At 45.3% G+C, this 24,067-nt stretch overlaps 1 protein-coding gene and 1 non-coding gene across 2 annotated transcripts; one reads left to right on the plus strand and one right to left on the minus strand.

The window, feature by feature from the left end:
• LOC146173657 (ras-related and estrogen-regulated growth inhibitor-like) lies at positions 1 to 23,634 on the minus strand. Its single transcript, XM_084583417.1, has 5 exons — positions 23,471 to 23,634; positions 10,998 to 11,054; positions 9,157 to 9,230; positions 4,662 to 4,829; positions 1 to 1,262 (listed from the first exon to the last, which is right to left on the minus strand). Exons 1-5 carry the CDS (start codon positions 23,559 to 23,561, stop codon positions 1,023 to 1,025), a joined length of 630 nt encoding a protein of 209 aa, XP_084439543.1. The 5' UTR covers positions 23,562 to 23,634; the 3' UTR covers positions 1 to 1,022.
• TRNAL-CAG (transfer RNA leucine (anticodon CAG)) lies at positions 12,845 to 12,928 on the plus strand. The gene has a single exon. It is a non-coding gene; the product is annotated as a tRNA-Leu (tRNA).
• Positions 23,635 to 24,067: the final 433 nt, after the last annotated feature.

The following is a 24,067-nucleotide window of genomic DNA, read 5'->3' on the forward strand; positions in this document are numbered from 1 at the left end:
AATTACCTCTGTTTTACGTGGCTTTTGCGTTGTTTAGCGGTTGATTTTGGATTCTATTTGTCGAGACCATTTCAACGGTATATTATGATTTTGTACCATAAAGTTTAATTTTAATCATACTTGCTCATGATCAGAAGTTAAAACGTTAGTATAGTGAAATGGCTTTCGTTTAGTACAACCGTACTCGATTTAAGCCACGCTACGATATATGGATTGAAAGTATAGCATACATTTGTTTTTAATCACAGTGAAGTAATTAGCGGTAAATAAGTATGACGTGCTGCTAGTCTAGTGCAATTTGTGCACGGCATTAGCTATCCAAAGATATACGAATTGTAGACATGGCATAAATATTAATTTTTATTCACAATTACCTATTTAGCAGTAATTCGGACATACAATTAGCCAAGTGCAATTATACTCGACATAAGGTATTTAACGACATATGACTCGATGATGCCGCATGAAGTCCAAAGAGCCGCGACTTTTGCACTGAATAAAGCCACAATGTCCCAGTACTCGGATATCGTACAGATATTTAAAAATCAAGGTGGTTCAAATCGATTCGGAGACGTCCAGTGCGGCCCACCTGATAGCTCACAGCATTGCTCCAGAACGTAAAAATCATTCAAATATTTGAAACACACTGGCAATGCTTCTAACTGCGCTCGCAAGCGCTTGACAGGCAGCTTCTTGCCACCCTCCATATGGCCGACGCAGCCTATTGACCGGCATAAGTGACTTCCACTCAAGCAGTTTTTTATAACCTCCTTGGGGTTCACCTTAGTATTGGCTTAGTGGTCCGTCGACAGGTTGGTGTGAGGACGGTAGGCTGAAATATGAATTCCATGCCACTCGTTTTACCAAACATATTTTCAGTTCACAGCGCAAACATATAGCACATCTGTGTCTACTTTCAACACTTCCTACTGCCTGGGACAAGGAATGAACCGAGTAAGGGGCCCCAATGTCCGGGAAGAAGGCTCGCCCAGACAACGGCTACCGCAGAGGAGCCACCTTGGTCACTTTGTGAGCTGCCTGGCCCTGTAGTGTTTCCTCGATCCCTCTGCAAGCTCTGCAGAGAGGCCGGGAGCCAGGTTGGGGAAGAGCTGCCTGTGCGCTTTGAGCGTCCTGGCTCTGCGCGCCAGTTCGAGGAACGGCCGTGCCACCTCTTCGTAGTCGCCCGTGGCCGCAGTCTCGTACAAGTCGCAGCGCCACCGCTCGGCCAGCTGCGACAACTCGTGAGAACTGACTGCACGAGCCTGCGTATGGGAGCGATAAAGAGAGAGAGAGAGAGAGAGAGACGCGATAGGGTGCCGTTATAGTGTACTTGCTTTTGGCCTTGGAATACATCAGGCAATTGAAACGTTGTTCATTCATTGTTCCCGCTGAAATTTGATCACCATATGAAAAGCTAAATGTGAATTTTCGATGAAGAAATGCGTTCCGGAACTTGCACTTCAGATTTTCGTAGTCCTAGCTTTGCGACCGTACTCTAAAGGATAACAACATAGCTTTTACATAACTTTAAAAACTCGCAAATGCGCATTACTTTCCACGTAAACATCTTGCACTGAGTAACGTTTTACGAACTTAGCAGTATGAAATTATAGACCGTTTTATCATGGGCGTTGCCATTTTATGTATGTGGCCCCATCTAGTGGCAAAGTTGAGAACAACCGCCATGCTGGTATGTGGGGTCCCATCCGCGGAACAGGCGACAAATAGCGCGCATCGGCATTTTGCAGCGTTCGCATGCAAAGTTTCGCTTTCTGAAATTACCTAGCTGAAAGAAAAAAATGCTCTTCAACAGCAGCCAAGACATTCGGTCAGAAATAACCAAACTGTACGCTCCTGATCGGGTCGGCCGAACGCTAAAAGCCTGATTACAATTAATGTGTAACTTTTATGTGGCACAGAGAGGCGGTGGCGCACCACTGGCCGCGAGGGCGGTGAAGCAAGCAAGCAAGCAGAGCTGCTTTCGATCTACTTTTTATCCTTAAATGATTTCTAGAGACTGGTCGCCGTAACAATCAGAGCAATGAAAGCAAGCGAATGTAGCCGTTTGATATCATCTCAGAAGCAATGCTAATCGCGCTACATTTGTTGGGTAAGCCGATCATCTAATACTGTTTACTACTTGAGTGGCTACTGCGGGAGTTCTAACGCCTCCACTGGGGCTCTATTCATAAACATCCATTATCCATTTTGGATTCATTTGCTCTACCATAGGCTACTCTTGTTGGGTGACAAAGCCGGGGCGTTCAAGCATCCACTACCACGTAATCGGATTTCAGCATCGCCTACATGGCTTAACCCCCCGGCTTCCCTGTATATGCGGAGGGTATGGATGACTGTTATCGACGGCGGGAGCTGCTATCCTACAATATCTTTTACTGGCCGCTAGCTGCGTTTGTCTGATGCTGCAGTCATGCAGACATCCAGATGAAAGAGAAAATGGACAATTGATGCTTATCGATTAGTGACCTTAAATTATGCTCCATAATGACATGAAAGCTGCTTTTATCAACAACTTTATAGCCCATTTATTATCGTTGGATTTGCTTACTTCAAGAAATCGCCGCTTTTCCCATGACCATTTTCCCATTTATACCGGCAGCAGCTTATTTATTTATTTATTTATTTATTTATTTATTTATTTATTTATTTATTTATTTATTTATTTATTTATTTATTTATTTATTTATTTATTTATTTATTTATTTATTTATTTATTTATACAAATACCTCACAGGTTCCAAACATGGAACATTCTGTGAGGGGGAGGGGTTACAGTGTATCAAAAGAAACAATGGTACATAGTTTAAAATACAAAAGTTAACAGTAATACGGGACTGCAACTGCAAATAAGTATTAGAGCATGCATGGGAAGTAATAAACCGAGAATTATGACATTATACAATAGTTGCGGCATTGGACGAAATCAACCTGCACACAGTGAACGCAATATAAAAAAGTTATTCTGACTGCAAAAAGGTACCCAATTCGTTTTAGAATTTTAGTGGGTCAGATATGTTAGCGATGCGTTCGGGAAAACCATTCCGATCCTTTATAGCCAGTGGCAAGGCAGAGAAGTTAAATGCATGTGTTCGGCCGAATAGACGTTGAAAACTTATTATTCAGGCGGTGGGAGGTGTGAGTCGGTCTAGTAAGTGGTACTGTTGATGCATGGTGACTGTAGATTAGTTTATGTAGCAAGCAGATAAGCGCGATATCCCGACGTGATTGTAAACTTGTGAGTGATAAGGACAACTTGATGTTAGTCACGCTGGTATGGCGGCTGTAATCATGGGAAATAAAACGTGCTGCAAGGTTTTGAACAGCTTCTAGGGATTTTATTAGATACTCTTGATGTGGTGACCAGATGGCTGATGCATATTCTACGAAATGCGTGTTGAAAATATTGTAGCGCTGTTTCACTAAATAATAAGTTCGCAAACAATTTATTAGGCATCGTTGTCCCCAAGTGGGACATGTTCATTCATACTTTCGTAAACCTGAGGTGAATGCATCGAAATAGTTTTTCTTCCTCAGGCGGCCTCTCGTAAATTTATATTTGCCGCAAGGATAATCATCCGCTTGTTGTCTAAAGGCTGCCGTTGTTGCAATGGTATTATGTTTTTCCTGTCCCTTCTCCACAAACTGTGTTCGAAACTCGCACGAAAGGGGCTTTAAATTCAGAGGCTACTCGTCTTCGACCAATTGAGTGAGTTGCAACTGGAACAGCGTAGAGCGACACACGCGCATACCACCGCTGTTAATCGTTTATTTTCGGTTGCTATTTTATTGTTAATTCGAACAACAGAGTAAAGACAAAGATTTTGCTGGCCGTGGAACCTCTTAGTAGCTAAACTGCGGCCGGCGGAAATGACACGATCAGGGAGAGGAAGGAAAGAAAGGGGCGAAAAGAAGAGAGATGGGATATCAAAAAGTGTAGAAAATATAAAACAGACTACAAAGATACCGCATCGTTCGCATCAGCTGACCAGCTTATACACTTTTCGGCTATTCAAGACACTTCGTGCGCAAAAGAGTGCGCAACGCGTGCGCTTTCTCCGTAGAATGACCTAGCTCATTTTACAGGCTCATTTTTCGTTTCGCCAGCCTCCATCAAAACTCGTGGCCGCCCCAACCAGGTTCAAACCCAAGAATATTGGGACACGTGGGCCATGAAGAACATGTCCGTCGAAAGAAAACTCAGCGAATATCGACAAAATGTATATGTGGAATGTGATTGATTTCCAGGAAAGGAAAGACGAAATAATTTTATCACGTCTAGGCTAATACCCCAACGGCGGTGGAGGAGCAGGGACGGAGAATGAAGAAAGGCTGGTTTATGGTGGTGGGCTGATATCACACTGGACACGGGCGCCTTTTCCGTTTCATCCTCCTTTCAACGCACTTTCCGTGACCGGAATTGAGCCCGTCTCCTCCTGTTCAGTAGCCGCGCGCTCTCGCTCCAAGACTACCTACGGGGACCGTCCCTACCATGCGATGGTGATGCACGCTTAAACACTTCGGGTGGTCAATTTTATAACTGAGCCTTTTCCACTGCAGCGTCCACCACAGATGCAGCTTCAAGATGCTTATCCCCGCAAAGCAGTCCACCAGAGGTTAACCTTGCACGCGTGTTCACTTACCTGAACGAGGTCCCTTTTGGTGGCGGCTAGCGCCAGCGGCTTGTCAGGGGCGCTGTCCTGGAGCCAGGCGTGCATCAGCTCGGCGGCCCGCACCGACTCGGGGCTGGTGAGGGACACCACTAGCAGGAAGCCGTCGCCCCACTCCACCTCGCTGGCCTCCAGCCTGCACTACTGAGCACACACACGCGAGCGGAGGCGTTTGCGACCCTGGAACCATTCGCGCATCGGTCACGTGCGTCTGCAAGCCTCACGTGGGTACAGAGGGGAGACTGGCTCGCAGTACCAACCCTAGATGATTCAACTTTGTGACATTACCTACTAAGCTTGGCGGAAAAGAGACACAAAAACGAATTACTGACTGATCAAGAAAGGTTAAACCAGTTTAAATACAGCATTTTTGAATGCCTGAGCGCCCTGATCTTAGAACCATTGCCGCATAACTGGCCGAAGGGGCAGCCGCGCTCCAAAGCCGGATACTTGTTATTGTGTTAGTTTCGGTTATGATGGCGCCTTTTGGCAGTCAGAGTTAATTTTTGCAGATGAGATACAGACAGTATTAACCAAACAGCAGTGATCATTTCATAACATAAGGTTGTGACTGGCACACGACCGTATGCTGGAGCACTCGACGGTGAGGCCATTGCTCACTAGCGGGGCCTTTCACCATGCACCACGTACAACGGAGCCGCAACATCTGTGTAGGCTTCCTTTGAGACCATCGTGAGGGTGCCGCTTAGGATGATGTTATCTGAAAATACTGTCAACTGTCGGCCACGTTAGTGCGGTCCTGTGTTTCATCCGCTGAGTGATGGCTGATTATCAAGAGGCTTTATTGCCTCCTACACTCCGCCATGGTTAGCAGAAATTTATTAAATAAATGCATTACCGTCACAGCCGGTCCCTTTCACTCTATACAAAATCTGCATATTGACTCTATGAAACATCCTACCTTAGAAGCATCGAAGGCCACACGACGAGGCGGCACAAAAGATTTTCATCGTATAGTTTGTTCTGTCGTCAAGAGTGCTCTAGGTGAGAACAGCAACCCCCAAAAGGTAACATTTCCGCAAATCACGGCGAGTTTCCACTGCTGCTTAACCGTCACAAAGTGCGAAAACATTTTTTCAGATAGTTCAGGTTTTTTTTAATTTACTAATGAACTCTTTGCCCCGCCGGGGTGGCGCAGTAGTTAGGGCGCTCGACTACTGTGCCCAAGGACCCGGGATCGAATCCCGGCCTCGGCGACCGCTTTTCGATGGAGGCGAAAAGCTAGGCTCCCGTGTGCTGTGCGATGTCAGTGCACGTTAAAGAACCCCAGGTGGTCGAAATTTCCGGAGTCCTCCACTACGGCGTCTCATAGCCTGAGTCGCTTTGGGACGTTAAACACCACAAACCAAACCAAAAACCAACTAATGAACTCTTTAAAAATTTCAGATTATTTGCGCAGTTGCAATGGTGTGTGCGTGTGTATTTGTGTGTGTGTGCGCGCGCGTGCGCGTGCGTGTGACAAAATTTAGCTCGTAGAGTCCTTAAGTTAATGCCCAGGTCCGAATACAAAGAAAAAGCTCCCACTCTTGAATTTTATAATTCACCTTTCTTCTATCAAAATAATTATGCAATCCCATAAATATGTGAATAAAAGTTGTTTCGACTCCTGTGTTTTGCGGCTTCCTCAGAATCACAGTTCTACGATGTACAAGCCGCCTGATAACAAAACATACCATGGTATAATTAGTTTTTAGAAACTACAGAGAGGGATCGTGGCCTCAGGGTAGCCCACCCTACAATGCGAAAGAGTACCGCATAGTTGTGGTTTCATATTTACCTTGGTAATTTGGGCAAAAAGCGTGGATCCAGTGCATGGAAGATATGTTGTGGAAGTTTCTTTGTCCAGCCTAACACCGAACTTTTACTCGCGATAAAATCATTTTGGTTTGGTTTGATTTGGTTTATGGGGTTTAACGTCCCAAAAAGATGGCGGCTATGAGGAACGCCGTAGTGGGAGGCTCCAGAAATTTCGACCATCTGGGGTTCTTTAACGTGCAATGACAAACCACATGGGCACCTTGCTTTTAGCCTCGATCGAAAAGTAGCCGCCGCGGCCAACAAATTCATTTTAAAGCGTCGGTAGAGACGCAGCAAAGCGAATTTATTTTCTATTCGCGTAACTTGACGGTCACTGAGTTAATAAAGAGTTTTAGCTTACCATGATCCGCGATCCGCTACCGTGATCCGCCACCGCGTGTTCCACTGCGCATGCCCAGGCACCCCTTAACGCCGATAGATGGCGCCACATACTGGATGTCGGTAAAGCTTTAGATGTCGGCACACAGACCCGCCGCGTCGGGACCAATCAGCTTGAGCGCCCCGCCTATGCGCGGTAGAGTCGCGGTGGCGGATCGCGATCACGGTAAGCTAAATCTCTCTAATATGCTGACGGTTTGTCGCGACCGCTTGGTGGAAATTTGTGTCGCATCTTTTACCAGCTGAAGTTTATAAGTTATAAAACCTTGTCGCTGCGCCACCGCTGTCACTTGTGTGTTTTGCACGATTGCTCGTTTTGTACGAATATTCGCGAAAGCAGTATTTGATTTGATAGCGAAGCTACGCTATTCATATTCTACTCGGTTCGAAAAAAATAGTATTCGCACACCTTACTTGCCAATATCTCTTCGATTGACGAAGTGCTTTTAAAGAGGCTCGCATAGACGGTATATGACCTCATTCCGCTTTTGATAAGTTTCAGAATCTTTGCCATGGATACCGGCGCACGCCATGATGAAATCTAGCGGCTATATTAAATAGAATTTAGAAAACTCCTACGTCAGTTTTTTTCTCTCACGCACCGCACGCACTAATCCTGCGATAATGATGATATAACGAGCAATGTCAGAGTGCAAATTAATTGGTGAATAAAAAGCGGCAGCATGCGTGCTGGCCACAACGCAATGGACAAGCAGTTGCAGAAAATCGGAACCAGGACTACGTATAGCATACACTTTCACACTGAGTATTTTCATTGATTTTGGAAACGTATACCTCAGCCATTGTGATGTTGGGAGTGAATTTGCGTCATTTTCTTTCAGTATGGCAGCGCTTTTATTGAGCGATCATGAGGCACTGCTGAGCTACCTTAGGAGATGTGATGACTCTTTGGACAACTGAGCGACGCGCAATGGAAAAAGTGCGCTTTGAGTCTTCAGAGGACACAGGCTATATGTCCTGCAAACTTTGTTTCGCTTCATAAAGTGCCAGGGGCACAGAAACTGCAGACAGGCCTAGCGTAATCTAATCCCGCCTCACTACAACCGAACACTTCCCTAGATAGCAAGTTGTCTGCTGTGTAATCTGCTGTGCTCGGGCGTGGTTTGAACCATTCTGGCACCTTTCCAAACAGCTGTCTTCGGGTGTCAACCACCAGCAGCAATTCGGGCTTCATTACGTAGCATTCACAAATAGTTTTGCGCACCATAAACAGCAAGAACTTCGGATATTAATGAAATGCAAAGCCTTTGCCTAGCTATGGTGAGGAGTCCAGCGGGTCTCGGATTACTCTAATACGAGAAAACGTTCGCTGTCGCTACTGGAGGGAACGCGCGGACGCATGGTTCTCAGCGCATTTCGAATGCAGTGATAGGGTCAGCGCATTTCTGAATCGCCACAAAGTACGTGCGCCGCTTGATTGCGATAGCTGCGCACACAGCGACACGCGTTCCCATTTTCTCTTTCGTAAATATTTTCACTTCCACAATCCAGTCTCTTTTTTTTTTCTTGCACTTTCGGCATGGGCCTATGTCTAGCCAAGAAGGCAAAGGACCCAGACGGTTTACATATATTGCTGTGCATAAATTGAGTTGATTGATTGATTGATCCCAGTCGAAAAAAACTACAGAACTGTGTCTGAATACGACAAAATATTCAAATTCTGTCATAAACATCAGAATTTATAGAATTTAGAAAAGTTTTTTAGTACTTTCCTATAAGTCACTAGTTCTTTCAGTCGTACTTTTCTGTAGTCTGTAGCTCTGTAGTACTTTTCTGTCGTAACTACGGAAGTTTCTGACGTTGCTACAGAAATTCCTGTTGTCACAACAGGTTCACTATCAAAACTCGCGCACAAACTCTGTTGTGACGAAAGAAAATCTTTGGTTTTCTGAACTGAAATGGATTGATTGATTGATTGATTGATTGATTGATTGATTGATTGATTGATTGATTGATTGATTGATTGATTGATTGATTGATTGATTGATTGATTGATTGATTGATTGATTGATTGATTGATTGATTGATTGATTGATTGATTGAATGCGTCTCTGTAGGCGGCTGGCGTTTCCCTGACATATACACGTTCACATCATCTGTGGTGTATAAATGTCAGCTTCAGCGAATAAATGAAATCGTTCTCGTGCGCAGGACGACCGTTCTATTGCACATGCAGCTGCTACCGGTAAAGGCAAAAAAAGAAGCAAGTGGGTGCCGGTGGTCCACTCGCCTTTCCCGCCGTGTCCATGAGGTTCAAAGTGAGCGCCTCGCCGTCGTCCTCGATCGTGAAAGGGTACACGCTTACTGCACGTGGCCGTTTCCATCGTTCCGGCAGCGGTTAGCAGGAGGAGAAAGAACAGCATCGTGAGAAATAAGCATACCCCGAAGAAAACGGGCAAACTGAATAGACATTGGTAGGCAGATGAGATGCTCCGCAAGCCTGAGATACAAGCCGATGATCACCGACATCTTGGAAAGCAAAGATAAGTTGTCTTTTTTTCACTGGTGATTTTCTACGATCGGATATCAGCACTGCAATTGTTTTATGAGTGAAAGATAAATCATAACAGAAAAATTTTGCATCTTTTCTGGAGACAGAGTTTTTGAACATCATTTTTTCACGTATTGCTCAACATCGCGTAAACTATCAAATATCCGCTTATCTTCTCGCGGTAAGTTTCTTGTTTGTTGCTATTAGTTTTCACAACGCAATCAATGGTTTTCTATGGCGCTCTGGCATAATTTGGGGAGCGCAGAACAAACGCCTGGAGCAACATTTTGGTGCACATTGGAAGCTTAGGCCACTTCTTTTAGTGTGTTCTTAAAATATTTCGCAATTTTCTACAGTAGCCTTACAACTATTTGATAACAAATCTTATTGTTTTATTTCATATGACGGCCTTAATTATTCGTTGTGAGAGCGGAACACATATCACAAGCAAATTTTTGCTATACATCTGAAGATTAGGCTATTTATTTCACAATATTTTTAAAAACCTACCTTACAATATTTCACATTTGCTTTACAATTAATTTCAAATATGCAGTCCACCTGTTCTCTGCTGCAGTTTTAATTACTCATTAAAAGCAAATATTTGCCATTCTTTGGCAGCTTATAGACCATTCCCAAAATGTAGAGGATAGTATATATCTCATAACATGCCACAATTGCCTCAGTTTAAAGGGAGCCCTGCAGTACTGGACCTGTGATTAGCAAGCAGAACAAAATAACCACGTCTCACCACTGAGATCCTAAACCACGGCCTCCTTATGCAGCGCACGATGCTTTATCCACTGAGGTAAGAAGGCGGCTGTGGAACCTTCTAAATTTAGAATGTTTATGCCACACATAAATGATAAACCTAACTTTGAAGCGCTCATCAGTGCGAGTATCGTTTATAGTAGCGGATTAGAACCTCCTGCATTATCGCAAATACAACACGGAATCTGACAATAGCTTTTCTCTTGGTGTCATTATAAACCCTTGGGACAGGTGTCCCAACGGTTTATAATAAGGGTTATAATAAGGGTTAAAATAAGGGTTAAAATAAGGGTTATAAGGTGTCCCAAGGGTGTAAAAGTTGCTCGAATCAAGCCCATAAAAGGGTGAGAATAGTGCGGTTTTTGTTTACCTCCGTGGCTTCGTCCTTCGGCTGCAAGCACTGAAGTCAGAAGCCACAATGAGCTGAAAATTCGGTGGTGAATTATTTACCCCGCATGGGCGTATCGCTTGTATCTCTGAAAAATTATTATAGTCGTATGTGTCATTTAAAAGACAGAAATTATGCATTCTGAAGAAAAGGGTTCGTCCCAGCATTGAAGTTAAAATCAAAAAAATGAAGTAACTACTTCTTTTTGGTTACAAGTTTAGCAGCGGCCGGAAAGACAAGACACGTGAGGGGCACGTGTCGGTAGCAAGTCGAACACTTCGGAAAGATGGGTTGTCTTGGCATCACTGCTACCGCAGTAGAAGAGCGCAACAGCTGCCTGGCAGCTATGGAATCCCCGCAACAAAAAACAGAGCAAACGTTTTTAGTATCTCCTCGCGAAATTCTCAACGGCTCAACTCACCCAGGCTAGGGTCATACTCGTGGATGAAGCGCCGCGTCAGGAGCCGGACGATAAGGGCTGCAATGATAAGGAAGAACAGAAGAGTCAAGCGATGAGACAAGATTTTCTACGTGCACGAGGAGGCGATGGTCGCTCGGGTTTCGAGATTGATTGATTGATTGATTGATTGATTGATTGATTGATTGATTGATTGATTGATTGATTGATTGATTGATTGATTGATTGATTGATTGATTGATTGATTGATTGATTGATTGATTGATGAAGTTGAGTGAGTGAGTGAGTGAGTGAGTGAGTGAGTGAGTGAGTGAGTGAGTGAGTGAGTGAGTGAGTGAGTGAGTGAGTGAGTGAGTGAGTGAGTGAGTGAGTGAGTGAGTGAGTGAGTGAGTGAGTGAGTGAGTGAGTGAGTGAGTGAGTGAGTGAGTGAGTGAGTGACACAGACGTTTACTTCTTCATGAGGTCAAGGTCTGAGGAAAGCCGCATAATGCATAACACCCTTAATCAAAAAACGCCCGGTGGTGTCATGCGCTCCAATTTATTACACGACATTTATTGCGAGACTACTTCGTCTAGAAAAAGGAAGAATGGAGGCATGATCAATTCCTAAGGAAGAGTGGAAAGCAATAAGCATAGTTGAAAAGGCCTCAGCCCGCATGTGAAGCCCGCCAAACTGCCGGAGACGTGCCGGCGCCTAAGATTTGCGGGAACAGTGTATTTCGTAATAACCTCAGAAAAGATATAAGCACGCTTGACAGCGCAAGAAAAATTATGAGGACAGTTTTTGTCCGGTACCACGTTTCTACTTTCATTCATTCAGTTACAGTGTGCTGCTAGACTTCATAAATATGCTAGTCGCTACCGAAAACAGTACAAAATATATACAGAAGTGTGCCTAAAGTCTCCTTTATTGCAAAATGAAAAGCAATGTCAGGGAACAGACAATTCCAGTAAAGCAAAAAAGCTAATTCATACCTAATGCACTTATCTTCCTGTAGGGCGCATATAAAGAGTAGGTAAAATTCAGTTATCTAAAATATATGCAAATATGCGTATGTTTCTTTCGGCGTAAACTCCCTCGTGTGATGAACACGTGGTTACCATAGCCAGACGCTGTAGCAACATCATGCAGGAAATGGCTTTCTATTTGTATATTGTCTCTTCCGCCATACTTTCAGCAAGCCTCGCGTAATGAACACGTGGTCTGCATGGCCAGGTGCAGTAGAGATGCGATACAGGAAATCGCTTTCTACATTTTTTAGTAGAAACTTTTGAAGTCCACTCTCTGCGCGAGCAGAAAATGCTGTCGCTGATGCTTTCAGCTATCAGACAATGTGTTGAAGTTATAGCTAGGATTCCCCACGAACACATGAAAATGTAAGCGGTGGCTGCAAGGGTATTGGAATTGGAATTGGAATTGGAGTTGGGTTATTGATTCCTCGTACAAGCGAGAGGAGGCAGGGACTAAAGGCTATGTGAAAGCCTGACACAGGTCCCTGCCCTCCACACAGATTCTGGCATTAGAAATTAAAAACATGTATCAGTAGCAGTTTGTCATTTCACACACTGTTAGGATAAAAACGCACATAATACCGACAGTGAAAAATGGTTACAATTACTTCTACCATATACTAATTACACAAGAAAAATTTTCATCTCAAAATCATACATTTCGCACAAAATATTTGGTTAGACCTCCGTAGTTGAAAAGGAAATCACAAATTCCTTCACGTTTGAGTGAATCAGTTTGTTCAACCTGATAAAGTTAAAATCCTCTGTAGTAGTCAGGACGAGTCTGTTGACGGGACGACTAGCTTGGCGTACTGCCAGTTCCTAGCACCAACCTTGTTGTCAGGATGGCCGAGCGGTCCAAGGCGCTGCGTTCAGGTCGCAGTCCGGTCTTCCGGGCGTGGGTTCGAATCCCACTTCTGACACACTTTTTTTTTAATCAACACCCTTTTTTTCTGGCTATACAGCTACACGTAAGTACAAAAGTCTAGGCTGCCGCTACAGTTCCTCACTAACACCCCAATCTCTGCGCATGCTTCCGCCTCTCGTACTCTGCTCCTTTTTTCTCGTTCTCTTCGAAACTAGTGTACTCTGCCGGTATTCTACTCTCCAAAAGCCGCTGTCCAGGAATGGAGCGAGGCAGGGGTGTACGATTGGCAACCCTTCTTAGTTTTTCTTTGTCCTTTTTCTGCGGATAAAGTTTACTACATATCGCACCTTAGCCAGCAACGAGCAAGATGATTTCTTTCACTCTATAACGATTAAGAATAGAGCCTTGTAATCACTGTAGCATACTGCCGCAGTTTCAATGTTAATTAGTAAACATTATATTGGTCTAGAAGAAAGGAAAGGCACAATATTTGTAACACTTCTGGGTGGACCCTTAAAGCATGCCATAAAAGAAGGGAGCAAGGAGGGATTGAAAGAAGAAAGAGCTGTCATAACAACAACAATAATAATAATAATAATAATTGATTCACAGAAATTGAAAGGCGCAGTATCAGTCACTCGTTTCTGTGGACACCTGAACCGAGCCGTAAGGGAAGGAAGGAAGGAAGGAAGGAAGGAAGGAAGGAAGGAAGGAAGGAAGGAAGGAAGGAAGGAAGGAAGGAAGGAAGGAAGGAAGGAAGGAAGGAAGGAAGGAAGGAAGGAAGGAAGGAAGGAAGGAAGGAAGGAAGGAAGGAAGGTGGAAGTAAAAGTGGGAAGAGAGAAAGAGGAGCCGCAGTGGAAGGTTACGGAGCAATTCGACCACCAGGGGATCTTTAACGTGCACTAACATTGCACAGCACACGGACGCCTCTTCGCTTCGCCTCCATCGAAACGCATCCGCCGGCGGTCGGTATCGAAACCGAGTACTCCGGCGCAGTGGAAGGCACAGAAAAATAGTAGAAAGCACAGAAAAATGGCAGCAACCTGCTAAATTTAGCGACCGCTGTCTGCTCAGTGTGGATGGCCTGCTAAATCTGGAGCCTGCTCGCGCTAGCTACTCCTATTTGAGTTGGCACCACGGCGTTCGTATGGAGGCCCCCTAGTTCGAACGCGGGTGCTGATGTGACGTCAGTGCAGGTTGAAGATCCCCAGGTGGTCGAAACTATTCCGGAGCCTTTCACTATGGCGCCCGTTTCTCTCTATCTTATTTCGCTCCCTCCCTACTCCCTTCCAATATGGTACGGTTTAGGTGTCCACCCAGAAGTGACAGATACTGCGAATTTCCTTTGCACCATCCTCAGAATATCGTTCGTGTGGATTGATTGGATTGCAAAACTTTTTACATGGCCGCTAGCCCATCGCTGGCGGCGAGTGGAGGTTCCCTGGACTACCCTCTCTACTTCTCTCTAAGGCAGCTGGCGTGCTGTTGGCATGGCAACCGCCGTTCGTTTACGATTCATAAAATTACGTAGCTTTGGCGCAAGTGAGCAGTAGCTAACACTCCCAAAACAATGAACCAACTCACTGCGGTTCCTGGCCCTACGCGGCTGGGGCGGTAGGTCCACGCCGCTTGCGGCGGATAGCCAGCCACCGAATTTTTATCTCTTGTAGACCGTCATTGCACCCGCCACCGCTTAGGTGATGGACGACGGCTGTTGTTGCGGCGTGCTTCTTTCTCTCCCTCTTCTTTTTCTTTCTTCTCTATTTTCTCTTCTGTCTGCACGAGGCAGCGGAGGTCCCCGCCGGGGTGGTGCAGTGGTACGACGCCCGACTACTGTGCCGGAGTACCCGGGTTCGAACCCGACCTCAGCGGCTGCGTTTCGATGGAGGCGAAACGAAGTGGCGTCCGTGTGCTGTGCGATGTCAGTGCACGTAAAGATCCTCAGGTGGTCGAAATTACTCCGTAGCCCTCCACTACGGCTCCTCTTTCTCTCTTTGCACTTTCACTCCCACCTTCCTCCCTTCCCTTACGGCGCGGTTGAGGTGTCCACAGCAAACAAGTGAGACAGTTACCGCGCCTTTCCCTTCCTATAAATCAATTAATCAATTAATCAGGCAGCGGAGGTGGTTCAGCTACAGTGCCAGTAACAGGCCCGTGCATTTTCTTTTCCTTCTTCCTACAGCCACAACATCAACAACGGTCACCGGACCCGGCCAGGCAGAAGATCGTCGTCAGTCGGGCAACATACGTCATGGACCAACATCACATGAACGTTTAGATCGCGAGTGGGGTCGTGCGGAGACCCAGGGGGCCGACATGCCTCAAATTCTTCGTAAAATAAAGTTTTTTCCTCCTCCTTCCCCGACCAAGATCCCCAAAAAAGTCGATGTACATTATTATATGCAGAGACTATGAAGTTATCGACCCATGCTTAAACATAAGGATGAATAATTAAGCCATTTTAAGAACCCTAACGTTAATGAATAACGTTCAACAACAAACTAATATTTATTCCCCATTTTAAATAGATCTAAACAGAGTGCATACATTGACAAATAGCTTAGCCAACTCACAGGTACCAACAGATGGATCAAGGCAGCTCAGCTCATAAACATTTGCTCTGAGGCAAACCGGGAATTGCAGCATATGTAGCCTTCATTGGTATAGTCCCAGGGTACTAATCAAGAATAAATTAAAATCAATTAAGAGTTTTACTCGTTTTAATCACAGAAGCTTACAGAACTCCAACATTACGCTAAACAATCTTACCAGCATACCACCAATACACTTATATACAGAAAGTGTAAATGAACTCGATCACTTACTAGAAGATAAATCGTTCTCATTAACAGGAATAGCTCACTCTGGCCAAGAGATATGCTTAGTAAATGTGACCTATGGAACTGTCGTCCAAGCTGGAAGTCTCCAATTACACCGAGGACCCATACTCATTAGTAGGTCATACATCTACACCAACTGATCAAAAACAACAAGCAACACAGTCTCAGTTTATATAGTATACAACTATAAAAGCAACCCATTATGCAACGATTTCATCAAACAGAATACAGCAGTAGCTTCGGTGCAGAAATAGCAGTCATAAGTGAAGCGATGATTTTTTTTATTATTTATTCAAAATGCACGTAAAGGCCTCTTTTGATAATACTACATAAGGAGAGTACCGCACGAGATTACATACTAGATAACAAAAACATATCACAAATAATCACCGAGACCCTCTCCGCTTTGGAAGTTCTTAAAAATCCAGACAACAAAAATTCCTTCAAACACGATATTATATATAAGCTACAAGAAACCAACGCCGAAAAAGTAACATTAACTTGCGTGAAAGCACATACAGGAACAACAGGAAATAAAGCAGCCGATCCATTGGCTAGAACGGTGGCGATCGAAGGAAAATCTCTACGCCGTTCAATAACAAAGCAACTCATTAAAAATAACAATAGAGGAAACAACTATCAAATTAATGGAATAAATTATGCGAAATGAGGGAAAACATGCAACATGCATACTTCTAGAAAACGGGTCCGCGAGCCATGGTCTCGCCCGACGAGTGACAAACCAAGTCTCTCTTAAAAACGCCGATTTATTCCGATCTACAGAAAAGCATTCGATAAAAAGAAACAACATCGGACGCTACTGCGCATGATAACATGCTGTTGAGGCACGCGACAATGGACTACCGAGAATAAAACAGAACAAGGGCCAGGGCTTTACCGCGGCAACACAAAACACACTGTGGCGCGAATAGGGGGAGCAATAGGGCCAATGCGTTAATGGCGGTACAAAAAGATTGCCCCTCGCATGGCAGCAAATCACGCAAATATGACTAAGCCATTCCTGAAGGCACTGCTTCCGTTTGCCTCTGGCAGGTGTTTGCTCCGTCGTCCGTTCACATCTCGCTGGCCCGTGGCGCTCGCTGGCCGCTCCTCGCTGGCCTCCCGCCGGGCAAAAAGACCCGAACCTTACTTCCGACCACCTTACAGCGTGCTTCCGACGCACTTATCTACCCTCGTTTTCGCGCCGATAAAATGCAGCCCCCGCATGGCTCCCGCGCGTCCGAGCAAACACCAACACAAATAGAAAAAAGTGCCCGCGGTTTGAAACACTAAAAGGGGCTGCGGGACTCCACAATCATCACGCATCGCAAACACCCCCCCCCCCCAACCCAAGTCGAGTCTGATTTTCTTTCTATCTTCACATATTTCATATAAGCCTTGATTTGATATAAGATTTGATATAATAGCCTGCAGTGCAGTTTTGGGGAAGACTGAAGACAACAGATTTCTACCACTTCCCGTTTGTTTATTTATTTACTTATTTATTTATTTGCTTGTGTTTGTTTGTTCGTTGTGTTTACCGAGCGACTCAAGCTGAGTCATCGTATCGACGGGTTCCGGAAATTTCGACCACCTGGGGTTCTTTAACGCGCACTTACATCGCACAGCGCACGAGCGCCTTGCTTTTCGCCTCTACCGAAACGCGGTCGCCACGGTCTGAATTCGATCCCGCATTCCTGGGCACAGCAGTCGAGCACCCTTAAACCACGGCGGAACATCTCCAGATTGTAATAGAAGAAATCGTATCGAGTTAAACCAACTACGAAACTATGGAGCAAATAACCGAAGAAGTCAAAAATCATAAAGAGAGTACAGGTTACAAATACTCCCAAGCATGACCAAAGAAATAATCAAAAAATTCTGATTATTCTAGTACTGATCACTGCGGCCGAGGGGCAGGTGGCGAGGACTTCTATAGGTGGCCAAACAAGTAAGAAGCATATTATTCAACTCTACGCCACAACTCCCGTAAATATACTAACGATACAAATTCAATCAAGAAAGAACTTTATTTGAGTGCAATACTGAGCGCCCAGTATGTCCTGGGCAAAGGTCATAAAGGTCAACTGATCCGTCAGCTGGTCCGAGGCTAACCAAGGGCGAAACGTTGGTGAGAATGGTGTGGAAAACGAGGGGCCTGAATCGCAACGGGGCAGGAGAAAATGGAGGGTTCTAAATTAGCAACCAAATAAACTCTTTCCTCGGCCTACCACTGAACGCCACTGCTAACTTATTCTCTTTTCTCATGCATCCTTCCTATCCATAGTTCAAGAGATGATTTCGCCAGAGAGAGAATATGAAGAACCTCTCGATAAGAAGCCTGCAGAAAGACATTATAAACTCTCTCTCACGATGGCCGGGCCGTCCTCTGGCAGTAGTTTGTCCGTCGTCCTCCTTTACTCCCATTTTTCCCTCCCCTTTCATCTTACATTAACTTTAGTTCCTAATTTTGTTTGGGACTCAGCCCATTTCTTCTTTTCATTTTAATTGGCCCTCTCAGCCCCACGACACACCAAATGTGCGGGAAGAGGACTTCTTAAACATCAATCTTTCTGTCCTGTGCCACTTAAGGTAATTATGTCCCCTCACCCTTTCTAAACGCCCACCCACCTAAGTTTCAACCACACACTTCCCTTCTCTCACAATATACCCCCACAATCGGCAACCTCCATTCGTATTACGTACTCTGCGCATGTAACAAACTACTCACGTATGTCCCCTCACCAACTCTTCTCCCTTCCTGCCGTTGCACCTACCATTTTCCGTTCCACAGGTATCTGCGTTGTCCTCACTATAAATAGAAGCATTTTCGTTAGCCGCCACGTTTGAGCCCCTTGGGTGAGTACTGATAAGATACAGATTTTACATATATGCTTTACTGTTAGGAATATCGTTCACTGTTCAAAGGAGGCATATTGGTTACACTCGAAATGCGTGCTTCCTATTTTATGACTTCTCTTATCGTGGACGACTGTTAGAATCCAGGGCGTAGTTGTGGCTGTATATGGCTGCAACAGGTGGCAATGTATAATGAAGCAGAAATAATATACCGGTCACTGTCGTTATGAATGCCAATCGCGCACTCAATCACGCACACAGACACACACACACACACACACACACACGCATGCACGCACGTGCACCTTGTGAACTTCCTTGCGCGCTGCTGACATATACGTCGCCCCCGCCAAACAGCCGCAGTAAATGTTGAACGCGGCACGCGGCTATTTCGATCGTGGGTCGCCATGCTGAGGGTCCAAACACCGAGGAGGCAGCACCGGCTGCCTGCCGTCAAATCTCCGTCGCCCCCTCTCTCAACCGCACTCGACGCCACCCCTCTCGCATTCCCCCACCGTCAAAGCACGTGAGTCAGTTCACCGCGGGTTTTCCTCGAGACCGGCGGAGTGTTTGGTTGTTTGCGCCAGCTTCCTGCTTGGCCGAATGTGTGTATGTACACATGCCAACGGCAGAAGGCCGTCCGGGGTCCTGACAATGGTGCCCCGTTGAGGGAGCTCGCGGGGAAAGAAATTGTGTTGGCTGGACGAAGATGGCGGCTGCAGCCGTAAACGACCTTCGCCACTTATCACGCCCCAATAGCCTTCATCCTGCGCCAGGAGAGGGTATTTGCTTGCTGTACGCCCGAAATAATACACCAAAAAAAAGGAAGGAAGGAAGGAAGGAAGGAAGGAAGGAAGGAAGGAAGGAAGGAAGGAAGGAAGGAAGGAAGGAAGGAAGGAAGGAAGGAAGGAAGGGAAGAAGGAAGGAAGGAAGGAAGGGAGGGAGGGAGGGAGGGAGGGAGGGAGGGAGGGAGGGAGGGAGGGAGGGAGGGAGGGAGGGAGGGAGGGAGGAAGGAAGGAAGGAAGGTAGGAAGGAAGGAAGGAAGGAAGGAAGGAAGGAAGGAAGGAAGGAAGGAAGGAAGGAAGGAAGGAAGGAAGGAAGGAAGGAAGGAAGGAAGGAAGGAAGGAAGGAAGGAAGGAAGGGGGAGATGCCCCCATGACCGTAAATCATATTCGAGTATGACGAGGATTGTATGGGGATGCGCTATATAGATTATGTCGGAAGGAGAGTTGAGTGATGGTGAGCCGTGGTCCACAGTGAGCACATGTTTGGCGGGCCGGGTCTCTAAAGAAGGAGAAGGTTTTGGCATCCTCGTCTCGCGAGAACGTCTGACGAGTTACGACAGACTGATATTATATATGACAATAAAATAGGACGTTCATACAAATTACACCCTTTCCATACCGGTCCTGTTTTATAGACCTTCACAGTCATCGTTCCCCGCGGCACAGCTTAATGATATCAGTGTCACAAAGTCAACGCCATTGCACGAAGCATTTCAGGAGAGACAACACTGTAACTTTTCTATCATTCTTTCTGCGAGGTCAGCCATGGTGACGAATATTCGGCCGCACGCCTCCAGTCGAGAATAACTATACGTGTTGAGACGGAGCAAGAATGGTAATCGGGCCATATGGTGTTCGCGTTGACCTCCAGCACAACTTTACAGTTTACGATAAGATGTGAAATCAAGACGATCAGAGATATGCACAAATCAGGAGATTCAGCATAGTTTTTCTGTATGAGAATTTCTAGCTTTTGAAGAAATCCGCCCTCGCATTACAGATACCCGCGCGACTTATGAGCACGATTTCAAGGGGTCCTGCAAAGCCTGTTTGTGCATAGTGTGCAAACTCGCTAAAATATTTAACTTCCAAAATGCAGCAGAGAACCCATGATCACTCTAAAAAATTAAGGAGCTTTCCTTTCTGATTTTTTAATGCTCACATTCGTGTTTCATTCTTGAAAAATACTTGAAACCGCTCTACCCCCTCCCCCTCCTTCTCTTGTTGCGATGTCCTGTAACGATCCACAGCTTCAGTGGATCAAACGTGTATGTAACGAACCTCTATGTAGCGAACTGCTCAATATGAAGTTTCTCAATTCCCAACGCCGCCTCATTGAAGCTAGTGTGTATGAAAACTCGCGTGTAACAAGCGCTTTGCGGTGGTTGACCTTGATAAATATAGCGATTTCGATACGCAGACTGCCTCTTTACTATTTCTGAGTTACTGGAAATTTTGCACAACCGCACGAAAGTTTCATGACGACAAAACACGAAGGGGATCTCAACGAGCGACCACAGTTGGTTCAACGCGCCGTGCTCCAGCGCCTATATGCACGACAATCGCATCAGCCTCCGCTGCTTCCGCTTTTCGAACATGGCACAATATTTAGTGCTCAAAAGCAGTGAAAAATTAAAGGAAAACAATTACGAGGGACTTTAGCAACTGTAGTGAAAGGCGAAAGCTTGAGTGCCACATTCTGCTACGCAACTGGCACTAATTAGTAAATAATTAATTGGTCATTGATTGACAAATGGCCATGCGCGCATACTTTGGTGGTGCTCTGTGATTGGTCGAGACCTCTATGACGTCATCCCGCCTCGGCCAATCAGAGCCGCCGCAAAAGCGGGACACATTTTGTCCACGACATCATGAGCCATTATAAGGCTTTCGCCTTAAAAGGCAAAAAAGGAAATCGGCGACGCGGCGCGAAGAGTACGTTTCCCGAATCAGCGGTAGTAGTGGTGACGGGCAGACCGAGGCTGGCAGAGAGGGTGGATCGCGCGCGCTGTAGAGCCCTAGCCTGAGCGGGTTCCAAAATCGAGCGGCGGCGGCAGCAGTCGCGCCGCGTCGTCAGTGTGACCACGGAATGTTTCACCGCTTCTATAACTTTAAGTAACGAGGATTTAATACAAACACTTTCAAGATGATTTTTCGTAAATAATTCGTATTTTGGTTTCTCTTCTGCATTGTTCTTCCGAGTCTTCGCGCCAAATCCACATATAACAAAAATCTGGATATAACGAAAAATCGCGGACGTTTTTGAATTTCGTTATAACGAGGTTAAAGTGTGTGGAGCTCTTTTAGAATAAACTATATGCTTTCGAGCAAAAAAACATGCTGAAAAGTACATTTTGTTTTATTTTGAAGGCGGATCCCATTAGCCTACTTTGGTTGGTTGGTTTGTGGGGTTTAACGTCCCAAAGCAACTCAGGCTATGAGAGACGCCGTAGTGGAGGACTCCGGAAATTTCGACCACCTGGGGTTCTTTAACGTGCACTGACATCGCACAGCACACGGACGCCTTGCTTTTCGCTCCACCGTTTTCACCACTGCACTTTTTCCATAATTTTTACGAACCCTTAAATTTTATAGGTGAGGTTAAGAATTTCGCAGGGTTCAAGTGGGTGTAGCTAGCACAGGACAGGGTTAATTGGAGGAATATGGGAGAGGTCTTCGCCCTACAGTGGCTATAGTCAGGTTGTTGATGATGATGATGAAATTTTATAAGACTTTCTGGGGGGGGGGGGGGGGGGGAATGCGCTTACTATGCGAGTATTAACAGCAATGCGAAAACTTATTCATTTTAGCGCGTTGGGCTTTTTACTTCTCATAATATTATACCAATGACATTATCGATCTGTTCCCCAAATGAGAGCGGTTTGGCGCAGTTTCATTTTAGATATTAGCAGCGAAAAAGCGATCGACAATATATTCTCATCGTACGTATGTAAAAAAATAAAAAATACATGTGTAGTAACCGTCTTATAAATATAAGCCGTTTAAAGGGGGACTTTTGCAATGGGTTGAGCCAATGGCCGATGGTTAAGCGAGCGGTTGCATTGGTCATCCAGAAGGAGAGGAATATGTGTTCCAGGATTTTTTACCCGTCCGCCGCGCCCACTTTTAAACAGCCCAGCCCCTTAATACGCCAGATGACGCAGAACACGCCAGGAGCAACGTTTTTAATAAATGCACAAAACTTAATCAATCAAAGTCTCCTTAATATTCAGAGTACCGACGTTTTTTTACTATTGACCTGTAAATAAATAGTTTGGAGGATGAGTAATTTAAGGGACTAGCCGGCAACTCGATCCTTTCCCAAATATTACAAAAAGGCGCGCAAAAGCCACATTATTGTTCTTTTTTTCCTTTCAATTGCTTGCAAGTTCGAGCTGTGCAGGTTTTTGGTGGAACAGCTTATATCTCACAGTGACAACTTTCAGTAATCATTAGTGATTTCCCTACCCACTGCCCGAAGGAGGGAGGCATCCCCTTAATTCGTAACAATGTTTTTACACTGATCGCTACTATTCGATATACCGCCTGCTCTGTACTCAAGCCCGGTCCTCTCAGAAATTTAGTCATCGCCTCGGTTCCCGAGCGATGCAATTGGTCGCCATGCTCATAAATAAAAACAAATATTCAGCGACTAGTATGAATAATTTTCATGCATGAGATCAGAGTGTAAAAAGAAGCATATGGTATAATTTGAACTGCGTATTTGTGCTATTACCTGGTACATAGGCATGGAAGCGCGCCGCCTTCCGTGAAAAGAAACAAAATGCAATGGGCCCATCATGAACTCTCGCGTTGTAGAAACAAAGCTCACACTTGTTCTATGTTTGCCTTTGAGGCTATTAACAACGCAACACGTGTGAACAGTACGCCGCAATAAAATGGCGACAGCTGTAATGCACGTTCAGGCGCCCAAAAAAACGCTCCTCACGAATTAATGTGGTTCCAGTCCAAAAGCGCGCGTTGCCAGAGCCACAGCAGATTAACTTTGCGGAAGCAAATCGTTTGTCGTTCTTTTATGAGGCGACAAATTTTTTCTCCTAGAGAGAACGCACTAATCGTGCGTGCGTACGTGCTCGCGGCGAGCGCACTTGCCTGTTTTGCCGGTTCCGTCTTTGCCGATGACGACCAAATTAATCGGTTCAAGTGGCGCTGTTTGCGCTGCAATGCCTGCGTCCTCTTCCATGACCCACAGCACCCCGTGTACCCGACAGGGGTCCGGGTGCTCCTCTAAGTTTAGAAGAGCCGCAGCTATTTGGGATCAGCTGATCGCAAAACTCCCGCCACTCCGACTTTTACGCCTTGCGTCACCTTGTGATGGCACAGCGAAGCACTGCGCAAGTTGGCTCGCCGCTTTTTAGGCAATTTTAAACAAACCAAATTCCGATTGCTCCCTATTGAAAAGCAGTTCTGTTTCGTGTGACGCGTTTAGTGAGAATTCTAGACGGTAACTTACTCTAAAAAAAAAAAGAGCACTAAATTATGATTTCGGGCGTAAACCTGACTTAGCAGACGACACAATGCATGTCTGCAGTTTTTATTGTTCGCTACAAGATGACAACACCATCGCTCTGAAGAAATACGTACAGCTATCTCTTATCTAGCCCGACTTAAGCGTATAAGGAGTAGAAAGTTAGTCATTTAATTTAGTATACAATTTGGTTACATGTTAGCGAGAGAAAACTGCACAAG

This window comes from Amblyomma maculatum, chromosome 11, assembly GCF_055883805.1.
Source record: "Amblyomma maculatum isolate TAMU_Amacu chromosome 11, ASM5588380v1, whole genome shotgun sequence".
NCBI classification, from domain to species: Eukaryota; Metazoa; Arthropoda; class Arachnida; order Ixodida; family Ixodidae; genus Amblyomma; species Amblyomma maculatum.

Bases quoted from the DNA above. Each gene is read 5' to 3' on its own strand.
- LOC146173657 (XM_084583417.1), bottom strand. From the start codon at position 23,561: ATGGAAGAGGACGCAGGCATTGCAGCGCAAACAGCGCCACTTGAACCG. The intron at 11,055-23,470 runs GCAAGTGCGCTC...TTATCATTGCAG, and splicing joins AGACGGAACCGGCAAAACAG to CCCTTATCGTCCGGCTCCTG. The intron at 9,231-10,997 runs GTGAGTTGAGCC...GGCCACGTGCAG, and splicing joins CGAGTATGACCCTAGCCTGG to TAAGCGTGTACCCTTTCACG.